This window comes from Misgurnus anguillicaudatus, chromosome 14, assembly GCF_027580225.2.
Source record: "Misgurnus anguillicaudatus chromosome 14, ASM2758022v2, whole genome shotgun sequence".
NCBI lineage: Eukaryota > Metazoa > Chordata > Actinopteri > Cypriniformes > Cobitidae > Misgurnus > Misgurnus anguillicaudatus.
The window spans coordinates 30,548,485-30,562,133 of NC_073350.2; the positions used below are offsets into that span (position 1 = coordinate 30,548,485).

At 39.4% G+C, this 13,649-nt stretch overlaps 1 protein-coding gene across 16 annotated transcripts in view; it reads right to left on the reverse strand.

Annotated features, from left to right (window-relative positions):
- The window catches only part of cacna1da (calcium channel, voltage-dependent, L type, alpha 1D subunit, a), an 89,587-nt gene that overhangs the window by 21,986 nt on the left and 53,952 nt on the right, over window positions 1-13,649 (reverse strand). For 7 of the 16 annotated variants that reach the window (XM_073876260.1, XM_073876256.1, XM_073876254.1 and 4 more), the window contains 4 exons: window positions 13,148-13,258; window positions 12,186-12,269; window positions 886-918; window positions 6-134 (listed from right to left, as the gene is read on the reverse strand). In XM_073876260.1, the coding sequence (XP_073732361.1) occupies window positions 6-134; window positions 886-918; window positions 12,186-12,269; window positions 13,148-13,258 (357 nt within the window). Of the gene's footprint in view, window positions 1-5; window positions 135-885; window positions 919-12,185; window positions 12,270-12,557; window positions 12,642-12,953; window positions 12,984-13,147; window positions 13,259-13,649 lie in introns of all 16 variants that reach the window. The other 9 variants (XM_073876262.1, XM_073876255.1, XM_073876263.1 and 6 more) reach the window with 3 other exon arrangements.

A 13,649-nucleotide genomic window follows, 5' to 3' on the forward strand; every position in this document is an offset into this window, starting at 1 on the left:
CTGACCTGGAAGGACTTGATGAAGGTCCAGAGGAGGGTTCGAATGCCCTCACCCCTGCTCAGCAGCTTGACCAATCGCATTACTCGAAAAAGCCGAAAGAAGGTGATGGAGATGCGAGCGCTGTCTTCTGTGTTCTGTGAGGGGCGGAGTCAGTGTTAGCCAACCAATCAAGAGATAACACAGGGCATCTGGCTGTGCAAACCAGCATAAGGTAGCACAAGATGTGTTTTACCGAATTCAATTTTTAATTTACTACCATAAGCTGGCATTGGGAATGTATCATCAGCGCTTAGAAATCGAAAACTTGTGTGCTTCATACTTAGGCTGGTTTGAGTAAAACGCTGCCAGACTTTCAGTCTTACATCCTAGAGAAAAAGGAAGGGAGCAGCAGGGTGCATGCTGGATAAAAAACCTTGCCATACTTAACTGCACACATTGGCACAAGCATGGCTCCCTCGAACCAGTTACTTCATGCCAACTTACAGCGGGCCCCCACACCTAACAGGTGAAAGGTCAGTTTGAGGTCACAATCTTACCTGAATCACCTGACCTGATGTGACCTCAGTGGCCGCTTACCATGCAGCAGTGTCAGCACTACAAACGTGAAGGGCCGACCGACCCCGCGCACACACACACACACTCACACACATTTCCTCACGTTTGGGTGACACTCGCTCTACTTGACAAAATGAATAAATCAAATGAATAAAATCAAAGCAAAGCAAACGAAATGAACTGAAAGAACGAAAACTTAAACGCACACAAAAGTCAAAAACTTGGGGTGGGTATAGATGAGAGGTTTACTTAAGATTCCAGAACTCAAAAGGAAACCTGAAAACTATGCAAACTGGGGCGATAAAACCCAAGAGGGGCGGAAATTCTTACCCCCGCCTCATCCACCTGAGGTGCCTCTGTGGGCTTTAAAATCAAAGACCTGAATTAATCACTTACACAAAACAACTGCACTTACTGTACGCTTTAAATCACATTCACAGAGACATACAGTAGTACTGTATATCACAAACTCCAGCATAGAGCCAGAACAACCAGATGTTGACTGAAGACATCCTTTTCCTGCTTATAATGACTCAAAAATAACCAACAATTGGGGACTGTATTCACTTAGAAGGCTTATATAACATGAAGGTCCATCACATGACCTAATTTACACCCAGAGGATTATATAAGCAAAGGATAACAGCACATACAGTACATTGTACACACACACACACTAACAGGACTAGCATGCACTTATACAATGAATACAACAAGAGATTATCCAATAATCTTTATCTAACAACGATACATTAACAAAGACTTGCTGTGATGTCAACAAATTAACCAATAAAATGTGTGACCTTGTCTGTGAAATCCAGGTTAAAATCTTATAATCTAATGATGAGATCTAAAGTTTGATTTCATTCATTGATTTCACATTCATTTGACAGTTAATATTAAAGGAACACTCCACTTTTTTGGAAAATATGCTTATTTTCCAGCTCCAATAGAGTTTGATTTTTACAGTTTTGGAATCCATCCAGCCGATCTCCGGGTCTGGCGGTATCACCCCCAGCACAGCTCAGCACAATCCACCGAATCTGATCAGACCATCAGCATAGCGCCAAAAAACAACCAAAGAGTTTAGATATTTTTTCTATTTAAAACTTCTGTAGTTACATTGTGTACTAAGACCGACAGAAAATTAAAAGTTGCGATTTTCTGGACAGATATGGCCAGGAACCATACTCTCATTTTGGCATAATAATCAAGGATTTTTTTATGCCGTAACATGGCGGCAGGAGGGGCAATGATATTACGCAGTGCCCGAAAATAGACCCTTGCTATTAAAGTTTCCAAAAAGACTATTTTCAGCAACTAAGTCCTTGATTATTACGCCAGAATGAGAGTATCCTAGCAATATCTTCCCAGAAAACTACAACCCTCAATCCTCCGTCGGTCCCGGTTCACGATGTAACCACAGAAGAGTCAAGTTTTAAACAGAAAATAAAAATATCGAAACTCGTTGGTTATTTTTAGCACGATGCTAATTGGTCTAATTTGAATTAATGGATTATGCTAAGATAGGCTAAAAGTGGTAACGCCAGACCCGGAGACGAGCTGAACGGACTCCAAAACAGCAAAAATCAAATGTCCAACTCTAACCGCGTTTGAGGCGAGTTTACTCGCTTCATTCGTGCGTGAAAGCCACGCGTGAAATTCTAGTCATTGAGACATTCACGTGGAAATTCGCATCAAGGGAGGGGCTTCTGCGACTCCGCTCGCTTTCTGTAATCACGTCACTACTAGAGCAAGCTCCTGATTGGTTAATGGGGCGCGTTTTTCCGCCAAAGTTCAAATTTTTCAACTGCTGCATTTCCCGTGGCAACGCTCAATTTGCGCGAACTAGATGCGTGAATGAGGCGGAATCGCGTCTAACGCACTGCGCTAAACACCTATTCGCGCAGCGAGACCTCCAGACACGCGTTAACGCATCTTCACATTGACTTAACATTGAAATCACTCGCGTTTGATGCCTCTACCGCGGCTGGTCTGAATGCAGCATAAGGGAGCAGGAAGCGCTGCGACGCTTCAATAGCATTTAGCTTAGCCCCATTCAGAGGAACTATATTTTATGGCGTAATAGCACTTTTGGGGGTACTTCGACCCGCCTGAAAAGTCCGCTCCCCTTCTCACTCTCATAATGGGAGAGGGAGGGTGTTACTGCGCCGAGTCGAAGCACTCCCAAAAGTGCTATTACGCCATAAAATATAGTTCCTCTTTTAAATCCGCTTAGAAAAGTGCTACGTTTTATTTTGTACCACCAAACTTGCTCGTATAACTACTCGTCTTAAATAGGAAAAACGTTGATGTGTTTGGCCACTTCTAACTTTATCTCTAAATGGTACCATTGAATGAATGGGGCCAAGCCAAATGCCATCGAAGCGTCGCAGCGCGCTCCAGTGCTTACGTGCACGCACACAGATGATAGAGGGATGTATCAACAATTCTTAGTTAAGGTAATAACATATTTTAATATTGAAAATCAGTAGACTATTCCTTTAATATGTAGGATTATTTTATGTAGAAAACAGTAGGCCTACTTTAGCTGGGTTTTCATAGATTGGGTCACATTTAAAGAGTAAACTGATACTAACAGCAACCAGTACAGGCTTTATTCATTTTACTGTAGATCTTGTCTGAAAATAGGGATAAATGTCCTCTATTGATACATTGTCAAAAAAATTGTCACAAATGGTCCCTAGCTGTCACTGGGGCGGTACACTCTTTAAAATCACACATTTGCACCTGAAGAGTTCATAGTAGTACATCAAAGGTACATATCTGTACTAAATGTATAGATATCAGAACCTCCATAATACATATTAGGACATTTTTAAAGGATACTGCCCCAGTGACAGCTTGGGACAATTTTTAACACTTTTTTCTGACAGTGTATGTGCTGTGTTCACTTGACAACCATGTTCACAGATCATAGAAATAGGACTGACTTTGCAAAGTCACTTTTAACATTTTGAATTCAGCAACCTGCATTGCAAAGCCTCTATATGCTTATACGCACTGTACGTTTTTATGTGCACACAAGCATACACAAACACACACACACACAGTATAAACTCCAGCAATTTGACTTCGAGAATGAATCAGTTATCAAAAACCACATTGAGTCATACAGACAGAAAAACAAAAAGTTTGTGTTCAGAAAAAAAAAAGACTAATATCTGAAATGTGCAAAAGATAAAAGGCTCCAGACAGATATGGCATCCTTCATATAATCTAACTTTCCTCAAGTCACTTTTTAATAAAACATCACATTTGCATGACAGGTGAAAATATAAGATGCAAGCGCTTTAAACTTTCTCTGCCCATTGCATTTGATGTAGCATGCATTTAAGCGCTGGCAGTCTGCAGACAGGCACATATACAGGACAGACATACGCACAATCTCTTTCTCAAACACACTTGCTCACCATAACAGCGCACACAACAGCTAAAATTTCCAATTGCACTGCAGCATCCCCATGCATTTTAACAGAGTCACCACTCGAGGGCGCTCTCACACGCAAATGCAAGAGAGGAGGTGAGAGAAATGGAGGAAGCGAGGGAAAAATGTGGAAGGAAGGAAGAAAAAGGGGGGAGGAAGTGAACGCGGGGAAAGAAAAAAGGATAAAGTAAGGAAAGATGGACAGATGTAAGTTATAAATGAGTGCAAAGAGAGATGAAACTCATTTTAGGGTCATGCAGCCTTGCTGACGTCCACACACCTTCTCTACTCAAGTTCTCATTCCTCTGAGCTCTAAAAGCTCACTGAAGGTAGAGAGACAGAACAGAGACATAGACAGTCACTCAGCAGACAGACAACACATCTATACACACACAAAATGTATTCAACCCCTTAAAAAACTGTTTGATGTGATGTCAAAATGAGCCAGTACCCTTCTTATCCATGTATGCCCTGTAGGTTTGTGTTACAATCATTTCCATTTAAAAACGTCACAGTGAAATTAATTTTTAAGAATAGGACATAAACATTTCAGGAAAAACCTGCTGTAGAAACTACACACTGAAATTTAAACGGCTTAATGGTTCAATAAAAAATATCCACAAAAACTTTTTTGGTACATATAAAAAGATTCTGTCTAGTAGGGGAAAAAGTGTGACTAAATGTAAACCATAAACGTTTTTCTTTATGGCATTGCACCATTTTCAGTGCTGTACTATGTGCTGCTACACAAAACAATCGAGCGACAGGAATACATTTTATCAATTGTGGGACCAAACTACAGTAATGGAGGGATCAGACGGACATAATTACACAATCCGAAATGCTTTATAGCAGTGATTCTAAACAGGGCCCTCGGAGCGCCATCTGGTGGGCCGCATAGGCATTGGTAGTCTACTGTCGAATTAATTTATTGACAAATCGCATTATGAATTTACATGAATAAAAATGCTGAGTCAAGATGCATGGTCTAAAAGCCTTTTTATGATTAAATATCGCAACGACAATCACGTCACGGCTTCAGACATAACGTTTGTTCGTTCAGACGCGGTAACGTTACGTTACTGTAAAATGGATAATTTTCTAAAAAAAGAAAATCCTACGTGGGAGACAGTCCTATGCAAGCAAAATTCACGCGTCACTATAAAGATGCTAGGCATCACTTTTAACGCACAAGGTATCTTGTTTAGTGTCAAATTTTGAAGCTCAGGGTTTCCCCTTCAGCTATTTTTTTGTGCGCAATTTCAGTTGTTTGTCTTATGTGTCGAATAAATACGCCTTTAATTGTTTGCATGCGTAAAAGTAGAAATCATTTAAAAACATTTTTACTTTAACTCTTTTTTTTCCGCCAGCATTTTTTTTTTAAACTTGCCAGCGTGCGGCAGCATTTTTTATGATTTTCACAAAAGTTTAATGCCTTCCTGAGAATTCTTTAAAGTGACACTTTGAAGTTTTTCAACCTTCATAATATATTTTCAAGACCCTTGTGATGGTACATCCACTTAAAATAGGTTGAATGACATGTCCACCATAGCCTGACGAGGTCTGTATCGCTTTTGTACTTTTAAACTTGGGGTTTCGGATAGTAACCCGAGCACAAAACCAAAAACTACAAAAATCTGCTTTACGGCATACGTCACTTTCTCCACTTCCTCAAATTCGGACGTGAGAGCGCAACTATTTATTTTCCTGATGTTTTTGTCATGGCTGAAGCAGCAACTAAGAAAAAAAAAACAAGGTTTTGTCGGAGGAAACCAGAAAGAGAAAAGGGGAGAGTAACAGAATAAAAAGAAGAACGAGTATCAATTATATTGGGCCAGCGTTCGCTCGCTGGCGTGAACTAAAGAAGGAGGAGGGGTTTCTGACCGATGCTGACTTGGTCGTCATGCTTTTGTACTAGTAAGTAATGTTATAATGCTTGCATATATAAGTCCTGTCTGGCGCCCGAATACTATTTTTTTACGTGAATTTTACTGGAGGCTACTTGGAGAGTTTAGAGAGAGACTTATATCACGTGACATTGTGTCCGGGTTCGATTACCATTTAGTGCAATATTTTTTTTAAATATAATCTTTAACCAAGCGACCACAACTGGCTTGTAAACGTACGCGATTTGTTTGGCGTTTGATGAAAATAAAAACCATGAAATTATATTATATTACACATGACATGCTGGAAGGCACACTTTGTGATCTAAAGAGTTGTCTTCTTTTCCTTTGCGACAGTGCTGCGGCGCTTGTGGCCTCTAGGGGCGCTAAACGTGAAAATACATGTCTAGCACCCCCTAGTGGCCAAAAAGTTCCATGGTGTGCCTTTAAATATATAAACATACAATATATCAAATGAAAGAACAGACCCTCTGCTTTAAAAAAAAAAAAAGAAATTTCACCCTTCTTTCATTTGTTCTTTTTTATCACCTCTCAAAATTTTGAGCAAAAAGCTGAGATAATTGCCTTTTTGTGAAAGACTTCTGATAGAAATCAGATTCAGAGCGATGATCAAAATATACACTGAGTTTGAACTGTTTGACGTGAGGGGTTGCTTACGGGTTGTTTAAGTTGGGTAAGAGCGTCATTTGGTGGATACTTGCAAAAATACGGATTGGCAAAAACACTCGTCATTGGCAGGGAAGAGTTTTTTCTTAAGGTTTAGCTTCATACGACATGGTTCACAGGTTGTTTTTAGGGCTAAAGAAATCTGCTTACCCAACCCGAGCGAAGAAATGTGGGGTCTTGGACTTTGGTTTGCATTTTCAGTTTTTTTTTACTTCTATATTAAGTCTCTAACCTGACTGATTTATTAGTTTGTTCGGCTTCATTATTACGATCGGCTCTGAGCTCCTAAACCATTCTGTCTGGAGGTAAAGAGAGGGTTTTAAGAAAGAGGAAGTTCAAACTTCACATGGACCACACCGCTTTGAGCACTGACCGGAGGGGAATGGAGCGGGTGGCCAAGCGCCATCTGCAGAAAATGAAGCTAATGTTAGCAGCTACATATCCCAGCATGCAACAGTGGATGGGCAAACCAGTCACTCCAACCACTCCAAGATTGGGTGAAAGTCACACATACCTCTGAGTTGGGGATTCATGAGTATAGATATAAGCATGGCAGATCAGACAGCAAAAGGAGTAGTTTGTACCTGCTGTGTTAATGATCGAATGCTTTATATCTATAACCATTACATTTAGCAAGCCACTAAAACAATGTGTGTTAAAACAAGTTTCACAAGGTCTTTACAATGATGGAAGATTTGATTCATTTACAAAGTGTTTGGACATAAATGTGTGCTGGCAGTGTGATTCTCTTGTTAATGTGATGTCACACTGATAAAGCTCCACCCACAACCACTCATTTTACCCAAATAGGGGCATTTTGAATATTTTATACCAAATGATCTATGGGGTATGTTAAGGTAAAACATCACACACGCAAAGCACACCTATGACTTATATTACATCTTATAAAAATGGCATAATATGTGCCATTTAATAAAGCTCTCAAACAGCTACTGGATCTCAAGAATCTAGTAAGTCAAATAAGTTTTACAATACAACTTGTGAAACCAGTCTTATCAACACAAAAAAGCACAAAGACAGCAGATGACAGAGAAATATAGAGAATAACACATGAATAAAGAAATAATACAGAAACACAGATGTACAAGGACGCAGGCACTCCATCTCTCTTTCTTAACACACATACACAAACAAATTCCCATCGATATATATATTACCCTTACAGTACACATTCATACAATGCACGCATACAAAAATACTTCACAATAAAAGAAAATGGCCACGATACAAACACCTATAGGGACATATACAATGATACACATATATACATTTATATATGGACGCCGGGACATGAGATCTCCAGAGAAATAGCTCAGCAGCTCAGACGAAGTGACAGGTACTGTATGTGAGATGAGACATAAAGCTAATAGTGATCATAATTACCTGTTTATCTATTATATAACAACTAAAACTAAGTATCTCAGTGTGTGTAGTCCCTAAAATGTGACAGTATTTTGAAATCAAGAAATCACACAAGAAAATCAACCACTGGTCTTAAAGAACCACTCCATCACTTCCCAGCATCACCCTCTCTATGTTCAGCATTAAACCTATTAATATGTCATATATGTAATGCTATTTTTAACACCTATAGAGTCCCTGATATTACGCATCAGATACATCAGTACGTTTTATCTATTTTACACAACTTCATGGTCCATACCTCTGCTTCTCATGTACATTTAACATCAATCTTGACATAATGGTGGTTTAGACATGATGTTATAAAATTTTTTATTAACTGCTATTTTGTTTGATGCTGGACATTTAAAGTTTGGTGCTGAGAAGTGATGGATTAATCCTTTAACAAGTCAACTTTCCTAAACTCAAAAATAACCATTTATGCTGATCTGGTCTGTAATCAGTAAAGCTATACAGTAAACCTGTGAGAGCTTTACTTCATTACACAAAATCAGCAGCGCACAAATATGCTTTCTGGTCCAAACTCATATTCATATTGGCGCAATATTGCCAAACGTCATCATGTTTGATAAGGAAATTGTTAACTTTTTAACACCGAGTGGAATCAAACCATTATGACGCAGAATAAAAAATCAAACAGATCACATCTTGCCATACTTGCCTCTAAAAGTTTCTAAGGAGATAGAACGGAAGAACAAGGGTTAGACAAACAAGCTGATGTATATCTACAGTCTATACCACACCACAGAGTCATGTTTCACACAAACACATTGATCACATTGAAATGCAAAGCAAAGGGATTTTCATTTTTTCATAACTGCATGTCAGTTTCATATAGATTGAAGCCTGTGTGGCACCCGGGGCAAACCCCCAATTCAGTGTCCCCCCAAACACAACGCCAGATTTTTTTTCTTTTTTGATAGAAAAGCATCAATTACATCATCATAGAAAATCTGCCAATGAATTGCAGGGTTATTTCTTATGATAACAGGGTCACTGATGTGTAACTAAATAAAAAAAATATAATAAAATGATCTTTGGTTTCAAACTTTGAAATCAATAACATAAGTGATATATTTGATATATTTCATAATATGCATTGCATACTATACTCATAATGAGTGATATAACTGCATACTGTACATACATTGTATCTTTTGCACATTTATCCTCTTCAAATAACTGCATATGTATCCTCTTCCATTTTTCTAACCTGTGAAAATAATGGCTTAGACTAGACCTTTTCTCATCTTGTTTTTATAGATCATAATCCATAAAATTGTCCTGCGGACTGTTCCCTACGCGCTTCACCCCTTCTTCGCACAATTTAAGTTGGACGTATTTGAGAGGAGCAAGGTCGTGGCTAGCAGGGAAACAGCAATGGCCAAAATCCTGTAAAACTCACCAGATGAGATCTGTTTCATCCTAATCCTATCCCCAAACCTAACCCTAAACCCAACATCTCACAAGATTTAGATCATAGCTGTATCCCATCTAGCCAAAACCCCTGTTTCATCCTAATCTTACCCCCAAACCTAACCCTACACCCAACATCTCGCGAGATTTAGGTCAGTAGCTGTATCCCATCTAGCCAAAACCACTGTTTCATCCTAATTTAATTCCCAAACTTAACCCTAAACACAACATCTCGCAAGATTTAGGCAGTAGCTGTATCCCATCTAGCCAAAACCACTGTTTCATCCTAATTTAATTCCCAAACCTAACCCTAAACACAACATCTCGCAAGATTTAGGCAGTAGCTGTATCCCATCTAGCCAAAACCACTGCTTCATCCTGATCCTAAGCTCAAACCTAACCCTAAACCCAAAAACTCACGAGATGTAGGTCGTAGCTGTATCCCATCTAGCCAAAACCATTGTTTCATCCTAATCTTACCCCCAAACCTAACCCTAAACTCATCATCCCGCAAGATTTAGTCCATAGCTGTATCCCATCTAGCCAAAACCACCATTTCATCCTAATCTTACCCCCAAACCTAACCCTAAACTCATCATCTCGCAAGATTTAGTCCATAGCTGTATCCCATCTAGCCCAAACCGCTGTTTTATCCTATTCTCACACCCTAAACTCAACATCTTGCAAGATTTAGGCCGTAGCTGTATCCCATCTAGCCAAAACCACTGTCTCATCCTAATCCTATGCCCAAACCTAAACCCAACATCTCGCGAGATTTAGTCCATAGCTGTATCCCATCTAGCCAAAACTGCTGTTTCATCCTAATCTTACCCCCAAACCTAACCCTAAACCCAACATCTTGCGAGATTTAGTCCATAGCTGTATCCCATCTAGCCCAAACCACTGTTTCATCCTAATCTCACACCCTAAACCTAACCCTAAACCCAACATCTTGTGAGATTTAGGTCAGTAGCTGTATCCCATCTAGCCAAAACCACTGTTTCATCCTAATTTAATTCCCAAACTTAACCCTAAACACAACATCTTGCAAGATTTAGGCAGTAGCTGTATCCCATCTAGCCAAAACCACTGTTTCATCCTAATTTAATTCCCAAATTTAACCCTAAACACAACATCTCGCAAGATTTAGGCAGTAGCTGTATCCCATCTAGCCAAAACCACTGCTTCATCCTGATCCTAAGCTCAAACCTAACCCTAAACCCAACAACTCACGAGATGTAGGTCGTAGCTGTATCCCATCTAGCCAAAACCATTGTTTCATCCTAATCTTACCCCCAAACCTAACCCTAAACTCATCATCCCGCAAGATTTAGTCCATAGCTGTATCCCATTTAGCCAGAACCACCATTTCATCCTAATCCCACCACCAAACCTAACCCTAAACTCATCATCTCGCAAGATTTAGTCCATAGCTGTATCCCATCTAGCCCAAACCGCTGTTTTATCCTATTCTCACACCCTAAACTCAACATCTTGCAAGATTTAGGCCGTAGCTGTATCCCATCTAGCCAAAACCACTGTCTCATCCTAATCTTACCCCCAAACCTAACCCTAAACCCAACATCTCATGAGATTTAGGTCAGTAGCTGTATCCCCTCTAGACAAATCTTACCCCCAAACCTAACCCTAAACCCAACATCTCGCGAGATTTAGGCCGTAGCTGTATCCCATCTAGCCAAAAACATTGTTTCATCCTAATCTTACCCCCAAACCTAACCCTAAACCCAACATCTTGCGAGATTTAGTCCATAGCTGTATCCCATCTAGCCCAAACCACTGTTTCATCCTAATCTCACACCCTAAACCTAACCCTAAACCCAACATCTTGCGAGATTTAGGCAGTAGCTGTATCCCATCTAGCCAAAATCTTTGTTTCATCCTAATCTTATCCCCAAACCTAACCCTAAACCCAACATCTCACGAGATTTAGGTCATGGCTGTATCCCATCTAGCCAAAACTGCTGTTTCATCCTCATCTTACCCCCAAACCTAACCCTAAACTCAACATCATGTCAGATTTAGGCCGTAGCTGTATCCCATCTAGCCAAAACCGAGGAACATTGTTCTTGACTTGCTCTTGCTGTACAAAACGTGACATACACGTAAATCATACACGGATCGTCCCAAACCGGTTAACTGACAGCATGGTAACATGGAATGAGCGTTAAAAAATTCCATTTTTTTGGCAGGCGCCCATTGCCGCCCCCCGCTAAATGCTGCTCTGGCCGGCTGCCCACATCACCCATGCCTAAATCCGCCATTGGGATACGAAAAGTGCAGTTTTATCTCAGGGGAAATAGAGAAGTGTGTCTGTTAAGATGTTAGCGACCTCTTATCACAACACAAATAACTCACAACATTTAATAAAGCCTTGCAAAAAATGTCAATGCCATTCAATAAACTGTAAAATGTGGGAAAATGCTGTAACAGTTTCATTTATTTATCATTTATGCATCTGGCACATTTTTACTCAAAGTGACTTAAGGGCCATTTACATCACGGACAATAAAAATATAGTTTTAAAAATGGATCTATATTAAAGAAAATAGTGGAGTTCACACCACAACTATAATGATAAAAAGATACATGGAGCGATATCGTTGGGATAAGTGATGAACGATAAACCATTGACAGCCAATCAAATCTATTTGAAATTATAGTGCTTGAGTATCCAGACATGATTTTCTTTCAATTCTTATACACTTAAATATAAGCATGTTTATAATTACTTTGACTTCAGTGATAGCGATATCTACCACGCTACCGACAACTATTAAGGCGTCAAACGTGTTCCATGCGTCAGTGAAATAATGCTGTTAATAAAAATCACACCGCACACAAGAAAAGAAGAGAGGAAAAGTAAGAGGGGGAAGAAATGAAATGATAGGTGGAGGAGATGACACACAGGGTAAAAACAAGAAAGAATCAAATGTTAGATCTTAATAGTCAAAGCATTAAGTTGTCAGTAAAGATGTAGCACACCCTGAGCTGAAGTCTGTCCCTGTTTGAGGTAAAGGGTCTGGAGGAAGAGTTTGTTTGAGGTAGACGTGCTGGTCAGCAGTAATAAGAGCGGACAGGGTCTAAAACTGAGGTTTACTTACATCAATCTCGCTGAGAACTATGTCTACAATGCTGCCGATCACAACCAATGCATCGAAGACGTTCCAGGCGTCTCCAAAATACCCCTGAGAAATGCAGGGGGGTGAACGGGCAAACTTTCACATCGGCGATCGTTAAAATGACTATGCAGATATTTAGAAGCTGTAGGCTTATGCATTACATATTAATCTACACACATAAGCCTTTTATAATTATAATAATAATAATAATAATTACTTAATAAAACAATGCATTTATCTTCCATGCAAAAGATCTGTGCCAATTATCGGTTATGGATGCAGTTCATGCATTGACTAAATTAGTTTGCGTTTATGAAACACTGCAAATCACACAGCACACAGATATTTTAGCACTGCATGGCACTCAGAGAGGCTTACTAGCATTCTGTCCTTCTTCTGAACGCAGATCTGCATCAGATTAAAATCGGGCAGTGGGACAGTAAGGTTAATGCAGGGAACCAGATGAAAAATTAACCTGCTTTAGGGGTAACAGACTTTACACTGCACTGATCTGAATGTTTAAATGAGAAACATTGTGTTGTGCATACAGTGTGTGTTTTTAAATATCTCACCCGGGGTTTAAAAGCGATTAATTTGAGAACCATCTCCACTGTAAACACAGCGGTGAACACCATGTTCAGAATGTCCATCACGTAGTTAAACAGCTCAGATTGACCATAGTGCTGCCGAGAGAAAGATAGCATTTAATATTTAAATATCGCCTATTTACTTTAAAATATATATTAAACAAAACAAGTTATTATTTTAGTACCGGTAAGTTAAAAAATAATATTAAAGACAAATTGCAATCCATAAATTTTTTTCTCTCAAATAAGCATCAGTTGTTGAGCAAGCACATTCATGATTTGATTTATAATTCACCGTAAACTGTCAATTTAAGGGTTGACAGGAAATTTTAGGAAATGTCCGTTTGACTTCATCTGACTTCAACCAATGTGGAACTCTGCAAGTAACTTGCACTTTTATGTTTTAAACAGAGGTGGCGATAGAGAGGCATATAAATTCCGGATTGCAGCTTTCATAATAAAATATTTTTTCTACTTCTGTAAAGCT